General features: G+C 45.4%; 3 protein-coding genes across 13 annotated transcripts in view; 2 read left to right on the top strand and 1 right to left on the bottom strand.

The window, feature by feature from the left end:
- Nucleotides 1–6,798, top strand: part of Sptbn2 (spectrin beta, non-erythrocytic 2) — a 40,432-nt gene extending 33,634 nt beyond the window's left edge. For all 6 annotated transcript variants that reach the window (XM_034523247.2, XM_034523253.2, XM_076915212.1 and 3 more), the window contains 13 exons: nucleotides 30–234; nucleotides 821–1,195; nucleotides 2,030–2,274; nucleotides 2,377–2,515; nucleotides 2,947–3,031; nucleotides 3,291–3,487; nucleotides 3,791–3,933; nucleotides 4,022–4,097; nucleotides 4,171–4,221; nucleotides 4,413–4,630; nucleotides 4,874–5,047; nucleotides 5,582–5,624; nucleotides 5,952–6,798. In XM_034523247.2, coding sequence (XP_034379138.1) covers nucleotides 30–234; nucleotides 821–1,195; nucleotides 2,030–2,274; nucleotides 2,377–2,515; nucleotides 2,947–3,031; nucleotides 3,291–3,487; nucleotides 3,791–3,933; nucleotides 4,022–4,097; nucleotides 4,171–4,221; nucleotides 4,413–4,630; nucleotides 4,874–5,047; nucleotides 5,582–5,624; nucleotides 5,952–6,179 — 2,179 coding nt within the window. In that variant the 3' untranslated portion in view covers nucleotides 6,180–6,798. The remainder of the gene's footprint in view (nucleotides 1–29; nucleotides 235–820; nucleotides 1,196–2,029; nucleotides 2,275–2,376; nucleotides 2,516–2,946; nucleotides 3,032–3,290; nucleotides 3,488–3,790; nucleotides 3,934–4,021; nucleotides 4,098–4,170; nucleotides 4,222–4,412; nucleotides 4,631–4,873; nucleotides 5,048–5,581; nucleotides 5,625–5,951) is intronic.
- Nucleotides 6,799–11,648: 4,850 nt separating this feature from the next.
- LOC117723763 (RNA-binding protein 4B) lies at nucleotides 11,649–20,423 on the top strand. Of its 6 annotated transcripts, XR_013104705.1 has the most exons (4): nucleotides 11,649–12,060; nucleotides 16,466–17,136; nucleotides 18,815–19,036; nucleotides 19,815–20,423. XR_013104705.1 is itself a non-coding variant. In XM_076915287.1 (3 exons), the coding sequence occupies exons 1-2, from the start codon at nucleotides 11,649–11,651 to the stop codon at nucleotides 17,125–17,127; spliced, it is 1,074 nt and encodes a 357-aa protein (XP_076771402.1). In that variant the 3' UTR covers nucleotides 17,128–17,136; nucleotides 18,815–20,423. The 6 variants fall into 6 exon arrangements, 3 of the variants coding, with proteins under 3 accessions (XP_076771402.1, XP_034379212.1, XP_076771389.1); XR_013104702.1 differs by having other exon boundaries at nucleotides 16,466–19,036; nucleotides 19,734–20,423; XR_013104703.1 differs by having other exon boundaries at nucleotides 16,466–19,036.
- The window catches only part of LOC143433712 (RNA-binding protein 4), a 34,610-nt gene continuing 26,366 nt past the window's right edge, over nucleotides 13,924–22,167 (bottom strand). Inside the window, exon 2 of the mRNA XM_076915256.1 lies at nucleotides 13,924–17,326. Within this exon, the coding sequence (XP_076771371.1) occupies nucleotides 17,124–17,326 (203 nt within the window). The 3' untranslated portion in view covers nucleotides 13,924–17,123. The remainder of the gene's footprint in view (nucleotides 17,327–22,167) is intronic.

Consider the following 22,167-nt stretch of genomic DNA (forward strand, 5'->3'; position numbering starts at 1 on the left):
AGAGCAAGCCATTCTCTCTACCTCTGCAGCACAAGGTTAACAATACGCCAAGCCCAGGTGGACAAGCTGTACGCCAGCCTAAAGGAGCTGGCAGGAGAGCGGCGTGAGCGCCTGCAGGAGCATCTCCGGCTGTGCCAGCTCCGCAGAGAGCTAGATGACCTGGAACAGTGGATACAGGAGCGTGAAGTTGTGGCAGCCTCCCATGAACTGGGCCAGGACTATGAGCATGTGACTGTGAGTGCCATGTAGATCAGCATGAGGAAGGATGGGGCCCACAGGGAGACCAAAGTGTTGGCTCAGGCAGAGTGATGAGGGTGGGGACACAGAGCCAGAGTAGGTGGGTTTTGAGTTATCTAACTCTAGCAGTCGTGCAGAAAGGGGCACAGGGATGACCATAGGTGAGGATAAAAGTGAAATTGCTACTCTTTTCCAACAGACCTCAACAAAACAGGGAGTGTTTCAGATTCTCTGCTGTGGTTGGAGGTTTGGGTGTTCTGGTGCAGAAATCTAGCCCATAATTAGGGTGTCCTTGTTAAGGTTTAGAGTGTCTCTAGGTACCTTTTGTAGGATTTCAGGTGCCATATAGGACTGTGGTATTATGTCACCCTAGCCATTTTAGTTCACACTTGCACCCCAGTGAAATTCCCCAGTGATGCATTTCTCAGGTTGTATCCTTACTGTTAAGCAACTCACAAGTATAAATTTAAAGCTACCATACCTGCTCACTGACCAGTGGCTTCTCAGAGAGAAGTGACTGCACCTCGAGGCAGGGACCTCACACAGGTCTCATCTCTGTCTCTACAAATGCTTCCTCCATCAGATGCTTCGGGACAAATTCCGAGAGTTCTCCAGGGACACCAGCACCATTGGCCAGGAGCGCGTGGACAGCGCTAATGCACTGGCCAGTGGACTCATTGCTGGGGGCCACGCTGCGCGGGCCACCGTGGCTGAGTGGAAGGACAGTCTCAATGAGTCCTGGGCTGACCTGCTGGAGCTGCTGGACACGCGAGGCCAGGTGCTGGCTGCTGCTTATGAGCTGCAGCGCTTCCTGCATGGGGCCCGCCAAGCCCTGGCACGGGTACAGCACAAGCAGCAGCAGCTTCCAGATGGGACCGGCCGCGACCTCAATGCTGCTGAGGCCCTGCAGCGGCGACACTGTGCCTACGAGCACGACATCCAAGCCCTCAGCACTCAGGTCTGACCCTAGCTGAACAAGTTGGGAAGGAAAGGCTGAGAGGAAACTATGTGGTAGGAAATTGGAGGGGGGTCTGTGTGCTAGGGAAGGTTGCTAAGAACCTGGGGGGAAGATGGCACCCCTGGAGAGGCATTTGGAAATAAGGCTAACATCACTCCAGAAAGATGCCTCCAGCTGGTGTATACCAGCTATCACATTCAGGATTCTTCTATAGTGTGCGCACACATGCATCAGAGCACACATGTCACAATGTATATGGAGGTCAGAGGGCAACGTTTTTTAAGAGTTAGTTCTATCTTTGTACTTTAGGTTCCAGTAATGAGGCTTGAGTGACTGTTGTTTACATACTGAGGCATCTCCCTGGCTAAGTTCACGCTTTTAATGAGGACCCACAACTTTTTCAAATGCTTCCAATGCCTGCAAGATCCTTCATGCTATGCCAAAACCTACCTGTTTTGATGCCATTCAGGCCAGAATTCTCCATTCATAAGTTTAACACAGATCACTCTTTCAACCCCATATGACCAGTCAGACCCCAACTCACATCTACTCTGCAGGCTGCACATCTCATTCTAGTGATGTGCAATGTCCCTTATACCCTGGATAGAATAGCTCAACTTGATTTTAGAATCTTATCCCTGGGGCTAGGCCTGAGCCCCAGGTAAGGTTCAGCAGGACAAATGGTGGTGGGTAGGGCTCTGAACCTTGGTTCCTCCTACCACAGCTTTGGCTGGTGGGGCAGACAGGAAGTAGAAAATGATGTGGGGATGAGAAAGGCTTCAGCTCTGCCATCTCCCAGCTCTGCCTGACTCAGACCTGGGTTCCCACCTTCAGGTCCAACAGGTTCAGGACGATGGCCACAGGCTACAAAAGGCCTATGCTGGAGACAAGGCCGAGGAAATTGGCCGTCACATGCAGGCAGTGGCTGAAGCCTGGGCCCAGCTCCAGGGAAGTTCTGCTGCCCGTCGTCAGCTGTTACTAGATACCACAGACAAATTCCGATTCTTCAAGGCTGTTCGGGAGTTGATGCTGTGGATGGATGGGGTTAACCTGCAGATGGATGCCCAGGAGCGGCCCCGGTGAGACCCATAGTGCCTGAAGTCCTTCACAGGTTGTGTGATGATACTGGTGGCTGTGGTGGGGCTGGGACAGCCAGTAATACCACCTTTGTATTCGCCCAGGGATGTGTCCTCTGCAGATTTAGTCATCAAAAACCAACAAGGCATCAAGGCAGAGATAGAGGCCAGAGCCGACAGGTTCTCCTCCTGCATTGACATGGGGCAGGAGCTGCTGGCCCGGAGCCACTATGCTGCTGAGGAGGTAGGTGAGACCTGGAGAGAAGCTGGCTAGCTACACCAAACAGGGACCATTCCTGTAATTTCTCTTTCTGATCATCTTGTTTATTTATGGATTTTGTTTGTTTGCTTGTTTAAGACAGGGTCTCACTGTGTGGCTCAGGCTGGCCACGGTTCTCTTGCTCTATCCTGCCAAGTGCTAAGCTACAGGTGTGCACCACCATGCCCAGCTTTGATACTGCCCATCTTCTGCTTTTTGTCATTTTCTCTTAGCAAGAATTCTTTCACTCTCTTCTCTCAATGCTATCCATAGATTTCTAAAATCTCACTTCTCCTCCCACGACTAATTTTCTCTCCTCTTGACATTAAAAATCATTGCTGTATTTTGGTGGCTCCCAGGGACCTTGCGAAAGGCCCATTAGGTCCTAAGTCATGCCTCTTTTCCCTACTCCCCAGATCTCAGAGAAGCTGTCTCAGCTACAGTCCCGGCGCCAGGAGACAGCTGACAAGTGGCAGGAGAAGATGGACTGGCTACAGCTCGGTGAGCCACTGTGGGAATGCCGACAGGAGGGAGGAACCTTGTGAGGGAAAGCCTGGGCATTGTCTGTATGTGGTAGCCACAGTGCATGATTCCAGGAACCCTGGGTGTGGAATCCCAGGATCCTATACTTGGTCATCCTGACAGTGTACTGGAACAGTGCTGGTCTGTCCTTGTATTTGAGGTCGCCACTGCTACCATGCCCTGCCATTGTTCACTCTAACCTTGTGTCTTTCTGTGACCCTTACCCCAATCGTGGCAGTTTTGGAGGTGCTTGTGTTTGGGAGAGATGCGGGGATGGCAGAGGCCTGGCTCTGCAGTCAGGAGCCATTGGTGCGAAGTGCAGAACTGGGTTGCACTGTGGATGAAGTAGAGACCCTCATCAAGCGGCACGAAGCCTTCCAGAAGTCAGCGGTGGCCTGGGAAGAGCGGTTCAGTGCGCTGGAGAAGCTCACTGCGGTGAGAACTGTGGGACCTCAGAGGTGCCCAACCCCACTTCTGTCCCAGACCTGTTCTTGTTCCTGCTGAAAAGACATTCCTTCCCTTCCCACTGCACTGCTTCTCCGCGTGTGAGCTTAGAGTGCTCTTCTCTTACGTGACCACAGATGTCAGTGAGCCTGGGTGCCACTGAGATCCCTCTGCTTCCTGCTCTAACTCTTTGAGAGTCTCTTGTCCATCTTTCCTGCTTTATTGGACTGGAGCTGATACAGTCCAGCTTTCCACCTCACCTTGATGCTTGCTGACCTCAGCATTTCTTAACAGCTAGAAGAGCGGGAGAATGAGCGGAAAAGGAAGAGGGAGGAGGAGGAACGGAGGAAACAGCCCCCTGCTTCAGAGCCCATGGCTAGTCAGCCCGAAGCGAGCCGGGTAGATGGCCAGAGAGTTCCTGACACTGCCTGGGATGGGTAAGAGTTAGACACCTGGCCAGGATGCCGATGCTAAGCCCAAGCAAGCCACTGGTTAATTATTCTGTGTCATGTTTGATTATTCCAGGACCCAGTCAAAATTGCCACAATCCACACAAGCACCCAGTGTTAATGGGGTCTGCATGGACACTGAGTCCTCACAGGTAATTTCACGTCCCTGAACATCTCTTTCAACCTGTCCAGCCCTCAAATCCTCACAGCTTCTTGTCTTTGCAGCCCCTGTTGGAACAGCAAAGACTTGAACACAGCAATGTCCCAGAAGGGCCTGTAAGTCTCTCTAGTGGGGTGGATGTGGGTGCCTGGAAGATGAAGGGACAAAAGAAGTGGGTAGGGATCCTGGGTATGAAGCTCAACAGAAGCTTGGGCTGGGAGACGAGCTCTTAGCCATAGAACCTCCTAACTCCAAGGAGGGATAACATCTATGTCGTCTTGTAGCAATGACATCATTTCCCCCACAGGGATCTGGCACAGGAGAGTCCAGTGGGCCCCGGGGAGAGAGGCAGACCCTGCCCCGGGGCCCTGCCCCTTCTCCAATGCCCCAGAGCAGATCGTCTGAATCAGCTCATGTTGCAACCCTGCCCACAAGAGGTCCTGAGCTCTCTGCTCAGGAACAGATGGAAGGGCTGCTGTGCCGCAAACAAGAGATGGAAGCCTTCAACAAGAAAGCTGCTAACAGGTATCCGCCCTGCGCGCAGATCCTGTGGTCTCTCAGGTTGCTGCTGCTAAAGAGGGTTTCCTGGAAACTTCCTAGACAGAGAGGGAGGCACTTTACAGGAGTTTGTCCTTTGAGAAAGTGACTCCAAGGATGGCCACAAGTGACCCAAAGACAGGAGTGGAACTGTAAGTTCCACAATGCCCTTGTTACAGGTCCCAGAAAGGATTGCCTACCAGGTTTCTGACTCTGACATATCTCCCCCAGGTCCTGGCAGAATGTGTACTGTGTACTGCGGCGTGGGAGCCTTGGCTTTTACAAGGATGCCAGGGCAGCTAGTGCAGGAGTGCCATACCATGGAGAAGTGCCTGTCAGTCTGGCCAGGGCCCAAGGCAGTGTGGCCTTTGATTATCGGAAACGCAAACATGTCTTCAAGCTGGGGTAGGAACCTGGGCTACTCTTACGTTGGGATGGAAGGACTCAGAAATAAGCAAGGTGGATGGATTGTAAGCAAGGTCCAGAGGAAAGGAAGTTACTCAGAGAGAGCACGTGAACAGAGCTGCGGTGCTGGGTTCGTGGGTGTATTTGTAGGTAGAAGACAGTGGTGATTCTGGATCCTGAATCATAGTAAGAATAGAGGAAGTAAAACAAAGGCTGAGCAGTTCCCTTGGGCGGGAAGTATGAGGCCAGGATGCTGGCTCACTCTGGCTTCCAGGGGCTGCCCACTGCTAGCTGAAGCTTACAGAGCCTCAGCTGAAAATGAGCTTCTTCCCATGGCCCTCTGTGGTCTATTAGAAAGAATTTGCTTTCACACTTCTGCAGAATTCTGAAACTATGAAAAATGTATAAAATATAGTCTGGCCTTGAGGGCTGTGTCCTCCCAGTCAATCCAGTCCTGGGGGAATTCTGAGCTCACAGCACAACTGAAATATAAATACAAGTTCTTAGCTCTCCCTGTGCTTTCTCTCCCAACAGCTTACAGGATGGGAAAGAATACCTATTCCAGGCCAAGGATGAGGTGAGCCTTCCCCTGCCCCACTGTGTTCTTTCCCAGCCAGCACTGGGTTTTATGAGACAGAGTCTCATTCTGTAGACTTGGTTCCTACTCCATAGTGGCCTCGAACTTATACCAGTCCTACCTCAGCCTCCTGAGTCTGGGCTCACAGGTATATTCCACCATGACCAACTGATGTTCTCCATCGTAATGGGGTCATTTTTCTCCTTCTAAAATGAAAAATTCACTCTCTTTTTCTACCTCCTCCTATCATATTTCCCCTCTGTCTGCTACAGGCTGCCCCAAGCCAAAGTCCTTGTGTGTGAGCTGATGTCTCTCTGTCCCCTGCAGGCAGAGATGAGCTCATGGCTGAGAGTGGTGAATGCAGCCATTACCAGTGCATCCTCTGCCTCTGGAGAGCCAGAAGAGCCAGTGGTGCCCAGTGCCAGCCGGGGTTTGACCAGGGCCATGACCATGCCCCCAGTGTCACAGCCTGAGGGCTCCATCGTGCTTCGCAGCAAGGATGGCAGAGAAAGAGAGCGAGAAAAACGATTCAGCTTCTTTAAGAAGAACAAATAGTTGGGGCAAGACTCCCAGGCCAGCTCCCTCCCTCTGTTCAGGAAACTGCCAGGGACTGTCGACAGAGACCACCCTCTTGGCAGGACAACTGCCTGCTGCTAGGGTCTGCTGCTAAGGTCAACCCATCACCAGGAACTGTCACTGGGGACAAATGAGTGTCCCCACAACCTTCTCTTCTGCTATTTAATTCAACGGGTGGTGGGACCCAGGCAACCCCTAATACCACTTTCCCACCTTGTCACCTCTTCCCAAGCCTTATACCTCCATCCTCCCCACCATGGTGCAGATAGTGTCACCCTCAATGTGGGCTATGTGGGAACCATTGTCCCTGCCTCAGGGTCATTGTGCCACCACAGCTAGGGTGTGCCATCCACCATTCAGTTCTTTGCCTCTGGGATCACCCAGGACCCTCAGAGCTGAAGCAGGCAGGACCTGAGGGCAGGAGCGCCAGATGATGAAGTCGGAGGCGCAGAAGCCTTCCCTGCCTATCCTGCCTCACCCTCTGACTCAAGGGGCTGCTGGTCTCCAGCCACTCTAGGTGGCTCCCAAGTGTGAGTTGTTCAGGAGTAGCCACATCCTTGAGTCTATCCAAGGAGGTGATTAAACAGCTCGGCTTCTCTCACTGCCTCTTGGTGTTGTTGCTTTCCTGACCATAGCCTCTCTTGCATGTCAGATACCCACTGTACTCCCAGCTTCTGAGCCCACAAAATCCGTGTGATCCTGAGAGACTCCCTACCCAGTCTCCCCATGATTGTAATCTGTTTCACTGGGTTGACCTATGCTAAGCCTCTTTTTAAACCAAAGACATCCACAGTGGACTGGGCTGAGGATAACTAGCAGTATTCATGTTAAAAGGAAGCAAGGCCCTGGTGCACACTTTTCTTTTTTGTTAAATTTCTTGCAGTCCTGGGGGTGATGCCCTGGGCCTTGTACACACTAGGCAAGCACTCTACCACTAAACTACACTCCTAGCCCCGTAATTGTCTTCACTCTCAAGTCTCTCAGCTGTTCTCATAAGGGGTAGTGAGGGGGTATTACCACAACCTAGTGTTTACTGCTCAGCCAACAGTGGAAAGGTGAGCATACTTTCTGTCTTTCCCATAGAATCATGGGAGTTCCCCCACAGAATCAGAAGAGTGGCAGGTTCCCACCTCCTGAACTCTAGAAGAGGGTCACCCTAGAAAGCCATATCCTGAGTATGTAAATAAACACAAAATGTATTCTAGAGACCTATTTGTTCTTAAACTTTGCACTGTTTAAAAGGAAAGTATTAAAATTAGAGGTCTTGGGTCTGCTTGACTCAGGAAAACTACTGTCTTCAGCATAACTGGACAGGGACTCAGTCAAAACAAAGACAAGCAGAGCCAGGTGTATGCAGACTAGGAACTTCGTTTCACACAGCCCCAAAATGGGCTCCACACATCAGATCTGGCATGGCAGATTATTCACAGGATAAATATCCTTTCTCTTAAGGATGTCCTTTCTCTTAAGTGGTTTCAGTCACCCCACATGCAGCAGTACAACAGCAACAGCCCATTCTCAGGCAAAACAATCAGTGGGAGACAGACATTTTTCTCATAATTCAAGTACAGCTGTGAAATCTGCCCTGTTACACATGGGAGTGTTTCTGTGGAGAGCTCAGATTATGGGGCTTGGGGGAAAAGCAGTAATTGAAATGTTTAGAAGCAGATTGCTATGTGTGAGAGGGATTCATGGAGAATTATTTCCTTGCCACTGACTGATAGTCTCCTGTAGAGAAGTCACTGTGACTGAAGAGGAAGGACAGGAATCAGGTGGGACTCTGCAAACATGTGGCAGCTAAAGCCACTTCAGGACAAAGTTCCACAGAGGGTGGAGAAGAGGGTGAGCACAGGGCGAGGAAGCAAGTCTTCAGGAAAGAATGGGGCCCTGAAGGCTACGGAAAAAAGGTTAGGACAAAAATAACAGCAGTGTTGGCCCGGCAAACTGGTGGGAAGAGGAAGTGGCAGAAGTAAACGTGCTTGCATGTCACACTTTTACCACCACTGACAAGGGTGGGACTTGCTTGCGTGGACCCACATGGTAGCCACTGGCCACGTTGGACTACTGAGTACCCAACATCGGCAAGTGTAAACTTCGATGTGCTGAAGGTACAAAAAACAGATTTTCAGGACTTCAAGGGGAATTCTAATATCTCAATTTTTATATTGATCTCATGTTAAAATGTCAAAAATATTAAAATAGATTTCACATTTTTATAACTTGATGTTTCCTGGAAATTTGTATTTAATGTATTTATTCACTGTGTGGCTAGGTATGAAATCCAGCCCCTTGTGGATGTTAGACTATTTTCCCAGGTTATCATGAATTACTTATATGGCTCATTGTATCACACTGTTCAAAATGGACCACAGATCTAAGAGTGAAAGGAGATAGGAATGGGAGATAATAGACTACCTACATGGGTAGGGTATAAAAGAGAAAGCTTTAGGAAACAATACTTAATTTGGTCACATTAAAAATATTTCTCTCAAAACACAAAGTTTTTAGTGGAATGACAAGATATCTGAAGCCAATTAGACATAGCTACAATATACAGGAAAACTCTACAGCTCAACACAAAGCCTGACAACCTAAAATTCAGGCAGAAGATGGGGCCAGGAAATGTATATGAGCACAAATGATAAGAACAGGATATTCTCAAATTCATTAGAAACAAGACAAAACCAAACCAAAGCAAGTTGTGAATCAAACGTCACACCTCTTCAACTGACAGAAATTAGAAAAGTTAATGCCAAACCTTGGTAATGGCAGGAAAAAGCAAAACAAACAAACATAGTCCCTGTGTTTTCAGTAAGAGGACATTCTAGTGGAGCTTTCTGGGAACTCGATACTACTTCTACATGTTAGAGTTTGTTTTGGGTTAGATGCTTTGGGGGGTGGGTTTTGTTTGGTTTGTTTGAGACAGGGTTTCTATGTGTAGCATAGCTGGCCTCAAACTAACAGAGATCTGCCTGCTTCTGTCTCCCAAGTGCTGGGATTAAGGAAATGTGCCCATCACCACCCAGCTCACATAATTTTTTCAATATTAAAAAAAGAAAAACTGGAGGCTAGAAATGGTATCACCCACCTGTAATTACTAGCACTTGGGAGGCTGAGGTAGGAGGATTGTGAGTTCAAAGGCTAGTCTGGGTTATATAGCCAGTTCTTGGACAGTCATGACTATATAGAAAGGCTGTATCTAGGGCACTGGTGGCACTGGTAGCTCACGCCTTTAATCCCAGCACTTGGGAGTCAGAGGCAGGCGGATTTCTGAGTTCGAGGCCAGGCTGGTCTACAGAGTGAATTCCAGGACAGCCAGGGCTACACAGAGAAACTCTGTCTCAAAAAACCAAAAAAGGAAAAAAAAAAAAAAAAAAAAAAAAAAAGAAAGGCCATATCTAAAAGAAGAGGCGGGGAGAAGGAGTGAAATGAAACTGTATAGAAAGATGGGAGCTGTTAGTGGAGCATGAGCTGTGGAGCCCCCGCCAATCTGGGAAGACGACAGATACAACGTACAAGGTTGGGCGATGACAGACCCTGAGGAGGTTCCAGGACAGCCAAGGCTATCAGAGAAACCCCATCTAGGAAAACAAACAAAAAACCAATTTTAAAAATGTGTCTGTTATTACAATTAGACAATGGCTTATAGAATGAGTGGGAACATGGACTTGGTAAAGAAATGTTTCCAAGTAGCTTGGGTGGAGGAAGTCAACTTGGGGAACTGATCTCTATATTATTGGAGGAGCAGGTGTTGGAACTACCACTATGGGCAACTGTTTTGACAATGGAGATGGTCTGATTACCATTCTGGTGCCTCTACTAGGAGATAAATTCAATCCATCAATGTCTGTAAACCGGCTCTGCTTTGTTGCATGGGATAGTGAGTAATCCATCAGGCTGGTACCCTGCTTGCCACCAGGAGGTGCCCTTGGACCGCAACTGAGAGTCGGGATCCTGACAATTGATTACCTCAGGCAGCTTGGAATGAATGTGGAACTCTTGTCACTCACATTCCCCAAACCTGGATTCTCTCTGGACCTCTGGACAATGTGTTCCTTGGTAATGGCACACCATATTTCAGGAACCACGATAGACAAACACTACGAGAGAGGGAAAGCCCAGCCCACGTATATTCATGAATAAACATGACAAAGTACAGTTTAGATAGAGAAATGCTTCCCTCAGACCTAACCCAGTTCTAACCCAGATTATCTTTCTACTCCTCGACTCTCAGTCTCAGCTTCTTCACCAATGAACAACACTACTGCAGTGAAAATTAAATTGTTTTAAGGGAATTCTTACCCCTTCCCACCCAAACAAGGGAGAGATTAGGTTAAGATGTGGTAGTGCCTGGATTTCTCAAGTATCGCTCTCAGCCGCCAGAGGGTGAGAAAACCCCCTTCTATCGGGCCCAGTGAGACAACCCTTTGTCATCAGCCCCTTCCACAGTGCGCCTGATACCACGATCCATTGTGATGCTTAGAGGCTCCCCAGGGCCTTACGGTTTTACCAAGGCAATGGATGCTTCCTGAGCCCTTTTGACGCGCAAGCCCCGACCCCCTCCCAAGGCAGTGATTGGCTAGCCGGGGCTGGGGGCGGGCTGACCTTCGCTCCTGCAGTGCCGTCACCACCTGACCCCGCCCCCGCACGGGGGGCGGACAGTTGTGTGCGGCCGCAGGATTGGTCGCCCCGCTCCTGCGAGGGGGAGGGGAGGCAGGCAGCGCGCACTCGCGCGTGCGTGATCTGGCGCGCGAGAAAGCGCCCGGTCGCGCCGAGGCTCGAGCGGCCGTCGCCATTTTGTAGGGTTCTCTCTGACGCGGGACCCGCCGCCACCGCCGGCACCACCCGGAGGTAGGAGAGGATGCTGTGGGTGTGTGGGAAGCTCAGGGGCGGGCTGGGCCGGACCTCGGGAGGGCCGGGAAGGCTCGGGTTTGGGGGCCACTCATCTTCCGAGGAAGGTCCCGGGAAGACAACGAAAGGAGGCGGGGCCGGGTCTCCGGAGGGGGCGGGGCAGGGGTCGGGCCGTGTCTTTGTTGGGATGTAGGAGCGGAGGTTGGGCCGCTGAGGAAAGAGGTCCAGGTGTTGAGTGAAAGAGGGCTTTCGTTCTTGGAGTATGGTGGGAGGTGGTAACCGTGTTGTGGAGAGGTACACAGATTTCCCTCCAAAATCCTCTAACTAGGGACATTCAGATACTTCATGCCTTCTGCTTGTTTTCCATCCCTGTGCTAAACCGTGAAGCAGCTAACCTTGTAGAATAAATGTGCCTGACCTCACGGATATATATCTTGGACCTTGTGCATTCTGACCCCCGACCTTCTGTTGGCATTGTCACATAGCAGTTCCTCTCTCAAAAAGAATTAACTGTGAGTGTCAGGAATGCTGTGTTAGTTTCTCACTTCACACCTGACTTTTGAAGTCTTGTTTCTTCTCTGCCAGGCTCTTGTCAGGATGGTGAAGCTGTTCATCGGAAATCTGCCCCGGGAGGCCACAGAGCAGGAGATCCGCTCACTCTTCGAGCAGTACGGGAAGGTGCTGGAATGTGACATCATTAAGAACTATGGCTTTGTGCACATAGAGGACAAGACGGCCGCTGAGGATGCCATCCGCAACCTGCACCACTACAAGCTGCACGGAGTGAACATCAATGTGGAAGCCAGCAAGAATAAGAGCAAAGCTTCAACCAAGTTACATGTGGGCAACATCAGTCCCACTTGTACCAACCAAGAGCTTCGGGCCAAGTTTGAGGAGTACGGCCCAGTCATCGAATGTGACATCGTGAAAGATTATGCCTTTGTACACATGGAGCGGGCAGAGGATGCGGTGGAGGCCATCAGGGGCCTTGACAACACAGAGTTTCAAGGTGAACTGTTCTGGGGCTTGGGTGGCAAGAACACAAGACCGTGGGGCTGTGAGAGTGGCTTCTACCATTCTTTTAAAAGAAAAGAATAGATTATGTTTACTACTCTGAAGCATAATTTTAGGGAAGTAAACACTTTCCATTGTGTTTGCCAAAATGTTTCTCCACAACTGTGTGGGTTCCTTTCTTTGGTCGTCATTCACTTGAATGCTGTCAGACATCTAAGTTGCCTAGGCAGACAAGTAGCTAGTGTGAGACGGGCTAGAAGTTACGACTTCGTTACTGGTTGGTTGTGACCCAGAAGCCTTTGAGAGTTTTTACACTCTGCTGCCTCGATGATGGATGGTGGTAGGAAAGAGGAAAAAAGGTCATCTAGAGGAAGCGCTGTATGAGAATCTGTGGTGAATCTGGTTGGGTAGATGGGTATTTTTGGGGTGTTCAAATTTGTCCAGTCTGTGGACTACAAGTAAAGCCAGGAAACATGTCATAGGTTCTTCTGCTCCATTTCACTATTACTTAATTCTAACAGGTTAAGGAAAAAAAATATTTTTTCTTTAGAAACTGGATAGGAATGATGGTCTTGCTTCTGGGGAAATTCCAGCGAGGACATCATAGAGCTTACTGTATTGCTTATATTGATCGTAAGTGTGTATGTACTATCACTAACCCAGCTTGTCTGAAAACCCTTGAATAGTGTTACTATAGTAACCACTAGTTAGTTACATGTGGGTACTAAATTTAATTGAAGTAAATTTTCAAATTAGATTTTTCCAGTATGTTTAAGAGTCATATGAAGGAATGGCTACTGTATTAGGAAACATATCAGACCCACATTGCAGCAGTTCTATGAAGTCTTTTATTGACAGTCATGTTGGACCACAAATTCAAGGCTCCTTTTCTAGTTCCTAAGTCAACATCTTTTTGTGGCCTAAAAGTTAAATATACAAAGATCCTCCTGCTAAACCTAGAAAACAATGAAATAGTGGGGAAAAGGGAAACTTAATCAGAAAAGTGTAAAAATGCAAATAGTGAAGCTCACTGGAGGCTCACTATCATGTATTCTAGCTTCATCACTGGCCTTTAGTTGTTGAAGCCTCAGGTAAAGGTTGTAGCTTATTCCTGTACTTAACCAGCAAGTTGACAAATGTATTCCCTATGCTTTTCTCCATTATAAAACAATGATCTCTCATGTGCCTCCATGAAAAGACGGCAGTGAGGTAATAAATACATTTTGACAATAAAAGCAATGTATAATGAAAGATGAGTGCTACTTGCAACCATGATTGTTTTTACTCTGGTTAGGAAAGTGACAGTTAAACTTTTTTTTTTTTAATTTGTATTTTTCTTTTATTTTGGAACAATACTGGCACACTTCAACTTTCAAAACATTCCTAATTATTTTCAATTGATATGGAAGGAGGTCATGAATGGACAGGGGAGAATAAGGAAGGAGTTCTTGCCCCACCCACTCTATTCTGGGGTTATCCAAGGGCTCCACAAATACTAGTCAAGTGCTCTACCATGAGTCTGTATGTTTCCATCCCTGAAGTAGGTAAAAAAATGAAGAAAAACCCCTAAATTTGCAGATGAATTCTCAATGTATATTATATGCCTTTTTACTTTTTAAAGGAAATGGGAGTTAAAAGGATGAGTACATGGGAATTTTTTTGTTTGCTTGGTTTTTGGTGCTGAAAATTGGACCCATATGTCATGCTGTGTACACAGTACCACTGAGTTATGCTTCTTATCCTTTGTATTTGCTTAATAACATAAGATTACATAAGAAACAGGGAACTGAATAATGCAATGGACATATTTTTTAAATTTTATATATATAATCACTTAATAGAAAATACAGACAATAAACCGAGTTGAAAAAGAATAATAATTTATTGGTACCACATTCTTTTTCTGGCTCTTCTGAAGAGTGATTTACTCTTGCTTACATATGCAGATATTTTTGTAATCAGCTAATTTTTTTCTAGGATGTAATGTAAAGTTTAATATTGGGTAACTATGGGTTTTTTGGTTTATTTCTTTGCTGAGACAGCCCTCGAAGTCACAATCCTGCTTCAGACTTCCTGGTGCTGGGGTTGTACATAAAAAGCCTGTCACGTATCTTCTTGAAATTACAACGAAGAAACCAACTTGGCATTTTGTTTAACTTAATGCCTTTTTGGTCTAAAAAGTATCACTTTGAGCATCTTTTGAATCTTTACTTCTATGTATTTATTAATGGTTTTCTAATATTTTAAAGTTTCTGCACTGTATAACTTCTAAACATAGACTAAGTTTACCTGGGTCTTTTGAGATGTTTCCTCTCCACAGGCAGCAGTGAATGCAGTTTGAATTGGAAACCATAAAGAAGCTGTTCCCAAGTAACCATCCGGGGCAGCTGAATTGGGAAGGATATGCAAGAACTTAGGGGTGTTGTTTCAGTGACACATCAATGGATCATTATGTCACCTACATTTCCAGTCTTCTGTGAACCCTGACCTAAGATAGAATTTTAGAATTAGGATTAAGCTTCCCACCTTTTAGCATTTTAAGTCTCTTTTGTTCCAGTTTTCAAGAGAAAATGCTTTTTCTGGGCTGATTTTCTGGTAAATATTGGAAAATATCAGTTAACTTGGAGGTTGCACAAAATCTACTAGTAGGTACTGACAGTTTCGTCTGTCTACCTAGTAGAGTGGTAAAACTTGTACCTGCTTCTAAAGCAGTTTTAGAGATTTTAAATTGAAAGCCCATGTAACCTTTGGAAAGAATGCAAAAACAAGGAAGCCACCTATCATTTATTTTACAGGTAGTTTCTAGCTCTAAGTAAAAAAAAAAAAATTTACTGGCATCCTTTGCACAACTGTAGAAATAGATTTTGCCACTTTAAAGCATTCCCGTTCTCCACACTAAAAGCATGACTAGGGTAAGACAGACATTAAGTTAAATCACTGTATTTCAATGGGAAATGGACTTAGTCAGAACCTATGCAAGTCAACAACAAATTGAATTGTATTTTCCCTCTTAAAAGTAGACTTCTAGATCTCTGGCCAACCCAGAGAGTTTTCTTTCTAGATTGGCGTGGTTATTCTTGACTTCAGAATTGGAGTAATGTGTCAGTTACATAGCTCAATGTCACCATGTATGTCTGTTTGAAAGTGGCTTATAATCCTCTAATAATAGAGAACTTTACATATAGAGAATAAATGAGGACAGAAATGTTTCTGATGAGTACATGTAGCACATGCTACTTTCAGAGAATTAACACTAACTATCCATTGACAGCATCAGTGGTTATGATGAAGACTGTCTACTAGCAGCTGGGGTCATAAGCTTGAACATTGAGACAGGGTTTCTCCAGAGTTCTGGCTGTCCTGGAACTCACTTTATAAAGCAGGCTGACCTTGAACTCAGAGATCCACCTGACTCTGCTTTGGTCCCTGAGTGCTGGAATTGAAGGTATGCATCACCACAGCCTGGCTGAGCATCTCTGTTCTCACTACAGACAGTTTCTTGTTGGGAGACAACAAGGGTCCCTGGATTGGGTAGTACATAAACTCTTGAGCAAAAGAATTCTTTTCTCAGCTGTTTCTCAGTGGTAATTTTCTAGAAGTATGTATACATATATTGCTTGAATGGGTGTTTATAGTTCTTTAGGCAACTGTAGAGAAATACTTGTAAAGAATTATGTTCTGCATGGCCGGATAAAATGCTGATCGTTCTTCTCCATGTTTTTAGGAACACAGTTCCTAAAAAGCTAGTGCTATTTTCATTTTAGTTTTGTTTGGCCTTTCATACAGTAGCCAAGTGTTAAACCATTGAGAGATTCATGATCAACCCCAGAACCTGGTCATTTTTAGTATCTATTCTAAGAGGCTTTGTTCAAATAGTTCTACGAGTTGAAGTCTATACAGTCTTTTAATTCCACAGGTACAGATGAAGCTACTGATAAGCCACGTATGATTTGGGTATCCGACATAACACACAAATTCCTGGAGGAAACACAGTGGATAGAAGGCTGCTGTTGACCATGATGCCATACATACATGCTAAGGGGCACATGGTTTTCTCAGATCTAACATGAATTGAATTCAGGGGTGGAAAAGATGTCTTCTAAAAGTTCTATTAGTTTTATTATTAGTGAGGTTTTGTTAGTAAAAAGGTAGCAATCTTTGCACTCTCTGCATTGGGGAAGGAAATTAACTGTGGAGATACAAGTAGGTGAGAGTCTCCGATGTTACTGGTATAAACAGGATCTGACTGATCTCTAAGGACCCCAATTTTCTGGGTTTCACTTTTTTGAAAAGGGGCTGCTGAATGAAGGGGCCCAGGAATGTGTATGCCTATGTATTTTATGTTTACTTTTGAGTGAAAAGAATGTTAATTAGTAATAATTTTAATCTGTTTCCTTAAGGCAAACGAATGCATGTACAGTTGTCAACTAGCCGGCTTCGGACTGCCCCTGGAATGGGAGACCAGAGTGGTTGCTATCGGTGTGGTAAAGAAGGACACTGGTCTAAAGAGTGCCCGGTAGACCGTACAGGGCGTGTGGCAGACTTTACTGAACAGTACAATGAACAGTATGGAGCAGTGCGCACGCCTTATACTATGGGTTATGGGGAGTCCATGTATTACAACGATGCCTATGGAGCACTCGACTACTATAAGCGCTACCGCGTCCGATCTTATGAAGCTGTGGCGGCGGCAGCTGCAGCTTCCGCATACAATTACGCAGAGCAGACCATGTCTCATCTTCCTCAAGTCCAGAGCTCAGCTGTTCCCAGTCATCTCAACTCCACTTCTGTTGATCCTTATGACAGACACCTATTGCAGAACTCTGGCTCTGCTGCCACCTCAGCTGCAATGGCTGCTGTAGCTTCCTCTTCCTATTATGGAAGGGACAGGAGCCCACTTCGTCGAAATGCGGCTGTGCTCCCCGCAGTTGGAGAGGGCTACGGTTATGGGCCAGAGAGTGAGATGTCTCAGGCTTCAGCAGCAACACGGAATTCTCTGTATGACATGGCCCGGTATGAGCGGGAGCAGTATGTGGACCGAGCACGGTACTCAGCCTTTTAAAAACTGGAGGTGAGAGTGGGGTGGATGTGGTAGAAATTTGCACTTAGTTCCCTACAAGAGACCTTTGCTTCACTGAGGAGCCAAATCAACAAACAGGACCATACCAAAAAGCAAAAACTGTATGTTTTGGGTATTTTCTGTAGTTTAGGCCACAGTTTTATTTGGCTTGTTGAGTTAGTGTGATTCCAATGTGTTACTTCTGAAACATGAACATACGCAGTAAGAATATTATTTAACCAGTTGTGAAGATACTTAGTATGAAGAAAAAAAGGTGGGGGGAGCTAATATATTGGCCCTTTGTTGTGTAAATAATTATTTTCTCATCCAGGAAAGAACTAAGGTTCAGAGAGCAGCAGTACTTTGCCTATGATCATCTGGTATCACATGATAGAGCCAAAACTCAGACTCAGAGCTCACTCTTAAATTCTGGCCAGTAAGGTGGCACAAACCCAGTGGTAGCACTTGGGACACAGAGGCAGGTAGAGCTCTGAATTTGAGGCCAGCCTAATATACAAAGTTCCATGACAGCCAGGGCTACACAGAGAAACCCTGCATTTTAAAACCAAAAATAAAATCATAGTCTCCACTACTAAACTGCTGTGATGGCTAAGCTGCAAGGGTACATCTGGGAGCTAGTAGTGGACAGCACAGTGAGAGTTTAACTAACGTCAAGGGTTCCCAGATTGCTAATAAAACACTACTTAGAGTAGTGCATGGTAGTGCACACCTTTAATCTCAGGACCAGGGAGGATGAGGTTGAAAGATTATGAGTTAGAAGAAAGCCTAGGCTACACAGCAAGTTCTAGCAAGGTCTAGGAACTATAGCAGTAACAAAACCCAACTATTTATTAGCTTTTATCAAAGGAAGCTCTTAAGTGTGCTACTTTATGTCAGATAAAGCCCTGATATTCTAAAACAATTCAGTATTGCATGTTTTCATGTTTGTATTCTATGAAGTCCTTATTTTAGCCCAAAGCATCCATCCATCTGTTTGACACAGGCACTTACACCCTATTTCTTTGTAGCCTATGATCAGATTCCTGTTTCTCTGAGATAGTTTTGTGTTTTGAGGGAACATTCAAGGAATTAGATAAAATAATAATGATGTGCCAAAATCTTACAGGAAATTTAATGTTTCCCTATTTCAAGAAATGTGTACAGTATTGGAATGGCAAGAATTGGGGATATCCAGAGACAAGTAAATTTCACTAGAATGGAAATGGCATTTATAATTCTCTTATGGTTTTCCTTGTACATTGAAATTGAGCATCACTTGAGTTAAAGCTACAACAGTATGGTTACCACCAACACTTTAATGTTCTCCAACTTATACCCTGCATTTATATTAAGAATGGCATGCATGTTTTGTTAAGTTTATATGCTATTCAGTTGCATCATTGAGACTTGGGACTTCTTAGAACCATCATTCAGCCATATGTTCAGCGTGTGAATGGAGTTTGCTCATTTTACACCTGGGTCTGCTTTGTGAGATACTTCTGATAAAAGTTAGCATAAATCTGTTAGATAACTTTTCTCTCAAGTATGTTTCAAAGTTAAACATTAAGTTAGTCTATTATAGCCTTTAAGGGTGTTTTTAGGACATTTTTAACTGAATTTTAATTTCAATCAGTTAGGTGCTCAACTAACCTCTTTTTAGTGATGACTTTTAAAGAAACTTACCTTCCAGGTGTGAACCTCAAATGGACTGAATAACCCTGAGTTGGTTGCAGTCCCAGGAGCCTGATGTTAATGAGGCTGCCAGGATGAAATACTCCACAACTGTTGGGGATCCAAATTCGGGTCTCACCCTAACAGAACTGATCCAAGAACATCACAGCTTTTGAAGTCGATTGGCACAGATCAAGACCAAGATTTGGCCCTGTGTCTGTATTAAGTAGAGGAGCTTGGTGTGAGTTAATTTTTTTTTTCTCCCTGCCATTGGTGTCTGGAGTTCCCAACCATCAATGGAGGAATTAGACAGTCCTAACAGTAGTTTCTTCTTTTGATTTGTCAAGGGTTATTTGGTCAATTGGGAAACTACTGCAACTATGGCTCTGAACTGATAGTGTGACATGCAGATACCTTAAGGGTGTATGACCAACTGCTCTAACAGTATTCTTTGTGACTGTGTTTTTTGAATGTTTTCTTTGGAACATCTGTAATAGTAAAATTGGGCTGGGCATGCATGGGTGGTGGATGCCTGTAGTCCCAGCTATTCAGATTTGCTTCAGAACAGAAGTTTATGCTCATATTGGGCAACATACTTAGATCCCATCTCTTTAAAAAAAAAAAAAGATATAGACTGTTATCTAATATCTCAGTATCTTTTGCTTTTTTTCTGGACCCCCAAATTAATCTGTAGCTATTGAAAATTTATACCTTCCTTGAAGGCTTCTACCATAGGGTTACCTGAGTTAAAAGATAGGAGAATGCTGGGTTTAAACTACCAGCAGTTTTGTATCTTGTGCAGCATATAGCTTTAAGTAGGTTCCTAGCTGTACCTATTAGACTTTGGGGTGATTTTGTGGGATATACATTCAACCCAAAACCTGACTTGATTTTGTTTTGTTCTTTGTGTCACCCCCCCCCCCCCCACTGGAATACAGGACGGGACCAGGGCCCTTGTACTCGGAACCAGACTGCACTCCAGGCATTGTGTAAGCCTCTTGTGTTCTGCTTTCTTTCAGGTAGGATAATTGCGGACTGAACCCTCGGGCTGCGGTCATATATGAGAACTTGGTCCTCGCGGTCCCCTTTGCCAGGATGTTTCCATTGCTTCATGTTTCAGTAAACAAAGGAATTTGTGACCAACTATGTTTTCTTTCTTAATTTAATTCTTCTAAGTTAACTTTTCTTTCCTTGATGCTAGTTGTCTGTAGCTTTTCACTCTGTTCCTTATATTCTCAGCCTCTGAACAGCCCTAGGTAAGGATTATGCTGGCATCCCCCCCTTTTCCTGTACAGTGGAAGCCCCTCTTAATCTTGCTTTCCTTAGGAGTTGAGCCCTTCTCCCTGCCTTCCTGCAGCATCTCCTTCCCCTTAAAAATGACCATGTAGTGGCAAGCAGCCTTTAACTCTTCTGTTAGTTCTGGACTCTTAACATTGAAGCTAGTCTCCTGAAGTTGCTAGGACCGTTGGGGTTTTGTTATTGGTTTGGTTTGATTTTGTTTTATTTTTTGGTTTTGTCTGACCTGTGATCGTGGTACAGCATTTGCTGAAATTTAGTCTTGTTTTATTCCACTCTGCCCACATTTTTTTTTTGGAAAAAATAAATAAATAAATGTTTCTAACTCTTAATCTTTTCTTAATTGAGTGACCATTATTTACCACTAGTGTCTTCTGATGTTAAGTTGTACTTGAGCTACAAAATTCATATGTGTGAGTGCCTAAAATATACAGGAAAAAAAATTGAGCACAGCAATATGGTTTTAGAGGTTAGCTACAGTCTTGAAACACTGGACACCACTTAGGTATATCTGATCAAGCTCATTTCTCTGAAATAACCAGAGCTATTCTACAGCTAAAAGATTAACTCACCCAGATAGCCAAGGTACTAGTGATAGAAGCCCCATAGAAAACCTGAATCATAAAAAGGCTATCCTAGAGTAGCTCCTAATCCTGTCAAGTGGACTTAATTTAACAACACACTGCTCTAGACCAGTGTAAAGAATGAGGTGGGCTCAGTGAGTAAGAGCAAGCAGGGGACCCAGTTCAGGTCCCCGAACCCACAGTTCAAGAGATCTGACCCAGTCAGCCCTCTTCTGACCCAGTCAGACACTAGGCACCTGCACGCACGCACACGCAGGCACATACACTTAGTAAAAAAATTTTAAAGAACAAACAAACATTTTAGGGTTTGTTAACACCCACCCTGATAGGCTTGACACTCTCTTGCTCACTCTTCCTTTTCCTCTGTGTATTTTGAGACAATTGTCCCTATGTAGCCCTAGTGGACCTAGAACATGCCATGTAGAACAGACTAGTCTCATACTTGTGTTGGTAACTCCTGCCTCCCAAACTTTGGGAGTAGATATCATTCCTAGGTGTTTTATCCTTTGTTAATTAGGGGTGGGGGTAGGGGTGCAGAGCACTGAAGAGATGGCTGAGCAGCAAAGAACACAGACTGTTCTGCTCTTCCAAAGGGGACAAGTTCAACTCCTAGTACCCCATACAGGTGGCTCACAACTGTCTTATAATTTCAGTTCCAGGGGAATCTATGTCCTTTTCTGACCTCCAAGGGTAGGTGCAACATGCATGTGGCAAAACATCCATATACATAAATTTAAAATTTCAATAGACAGACAGACAGACAGGAGGCTGGCATATAGAGCACAAAGCCTGAGGTCAGTTCCCTAGACTTTTCCCAAGTGCATGTAAATTCCCTTATGAATTCTAATAGTGATTTTTTTTTTTCCTCAAAGTTTTGATATTTCTGCTAGGGTTAGGCTTTGGCTAAAATGAGTAAGATGGGTCTGTTTGTTTTAAGGGGGAGCTAGTTTTTAAGACAGTATTTATAGCTGGCATTGGTCTTGAAATCATTATGTAGCTGAAGCTTTCCTTCAACTCCTACTGATCCTTCCCCCTTTAATTCCTCACATGATAGGATTCCAGGTATGGGTCACCACACCTGAGCCACTAACACAGTAATGCTGGATCAGAAAAAATTACTTTGTACAGAGAAACAAATATGCTGGGTCCATGGCATACACCTGTTAAACACTCAAGATAAGAGTTAAGATTATCAGGAGCTGGAGGCCAGCCTGAGCTATGAGACCAAATCTAAGAAAAACTGAACAATCTGTGGGGTGTGTGTGTGTGTGTGTCTGAGTACCAGTGCAGAAGCACAGGTGGAGGTCAGAAGAAAACTTTCAGAGGCTGTTTGCTCCCTCCACCATAGGTCCTAGGGGGTCAAACTCAGGTTATCAGGGTTCTACAGCAAATATTTATCTCACCAACTCTTCTAAAAATATCATGTGGGTGGGTGCCTGCATGTGTGCATACATGCACAAAGACTGAAATAAGATGTCAATATGGGGTGTCT

This window comes from Arvicanthis niloticus, chromosome 1 (assembly GCF_011762505.2).
Source record: "Arvicanthis niloticus isolate mArvNil1 chromosome 1, mArvNil1.pat.X, whole genome shotgun sequence".
Classification (NCBI taxonomy): domain Eukaryota; kingdom Metazoa; phylum Chordata; class Mammalia; order Rodentia; family Muridae; genus Arvicanthis; species Arvicanthis niloticus.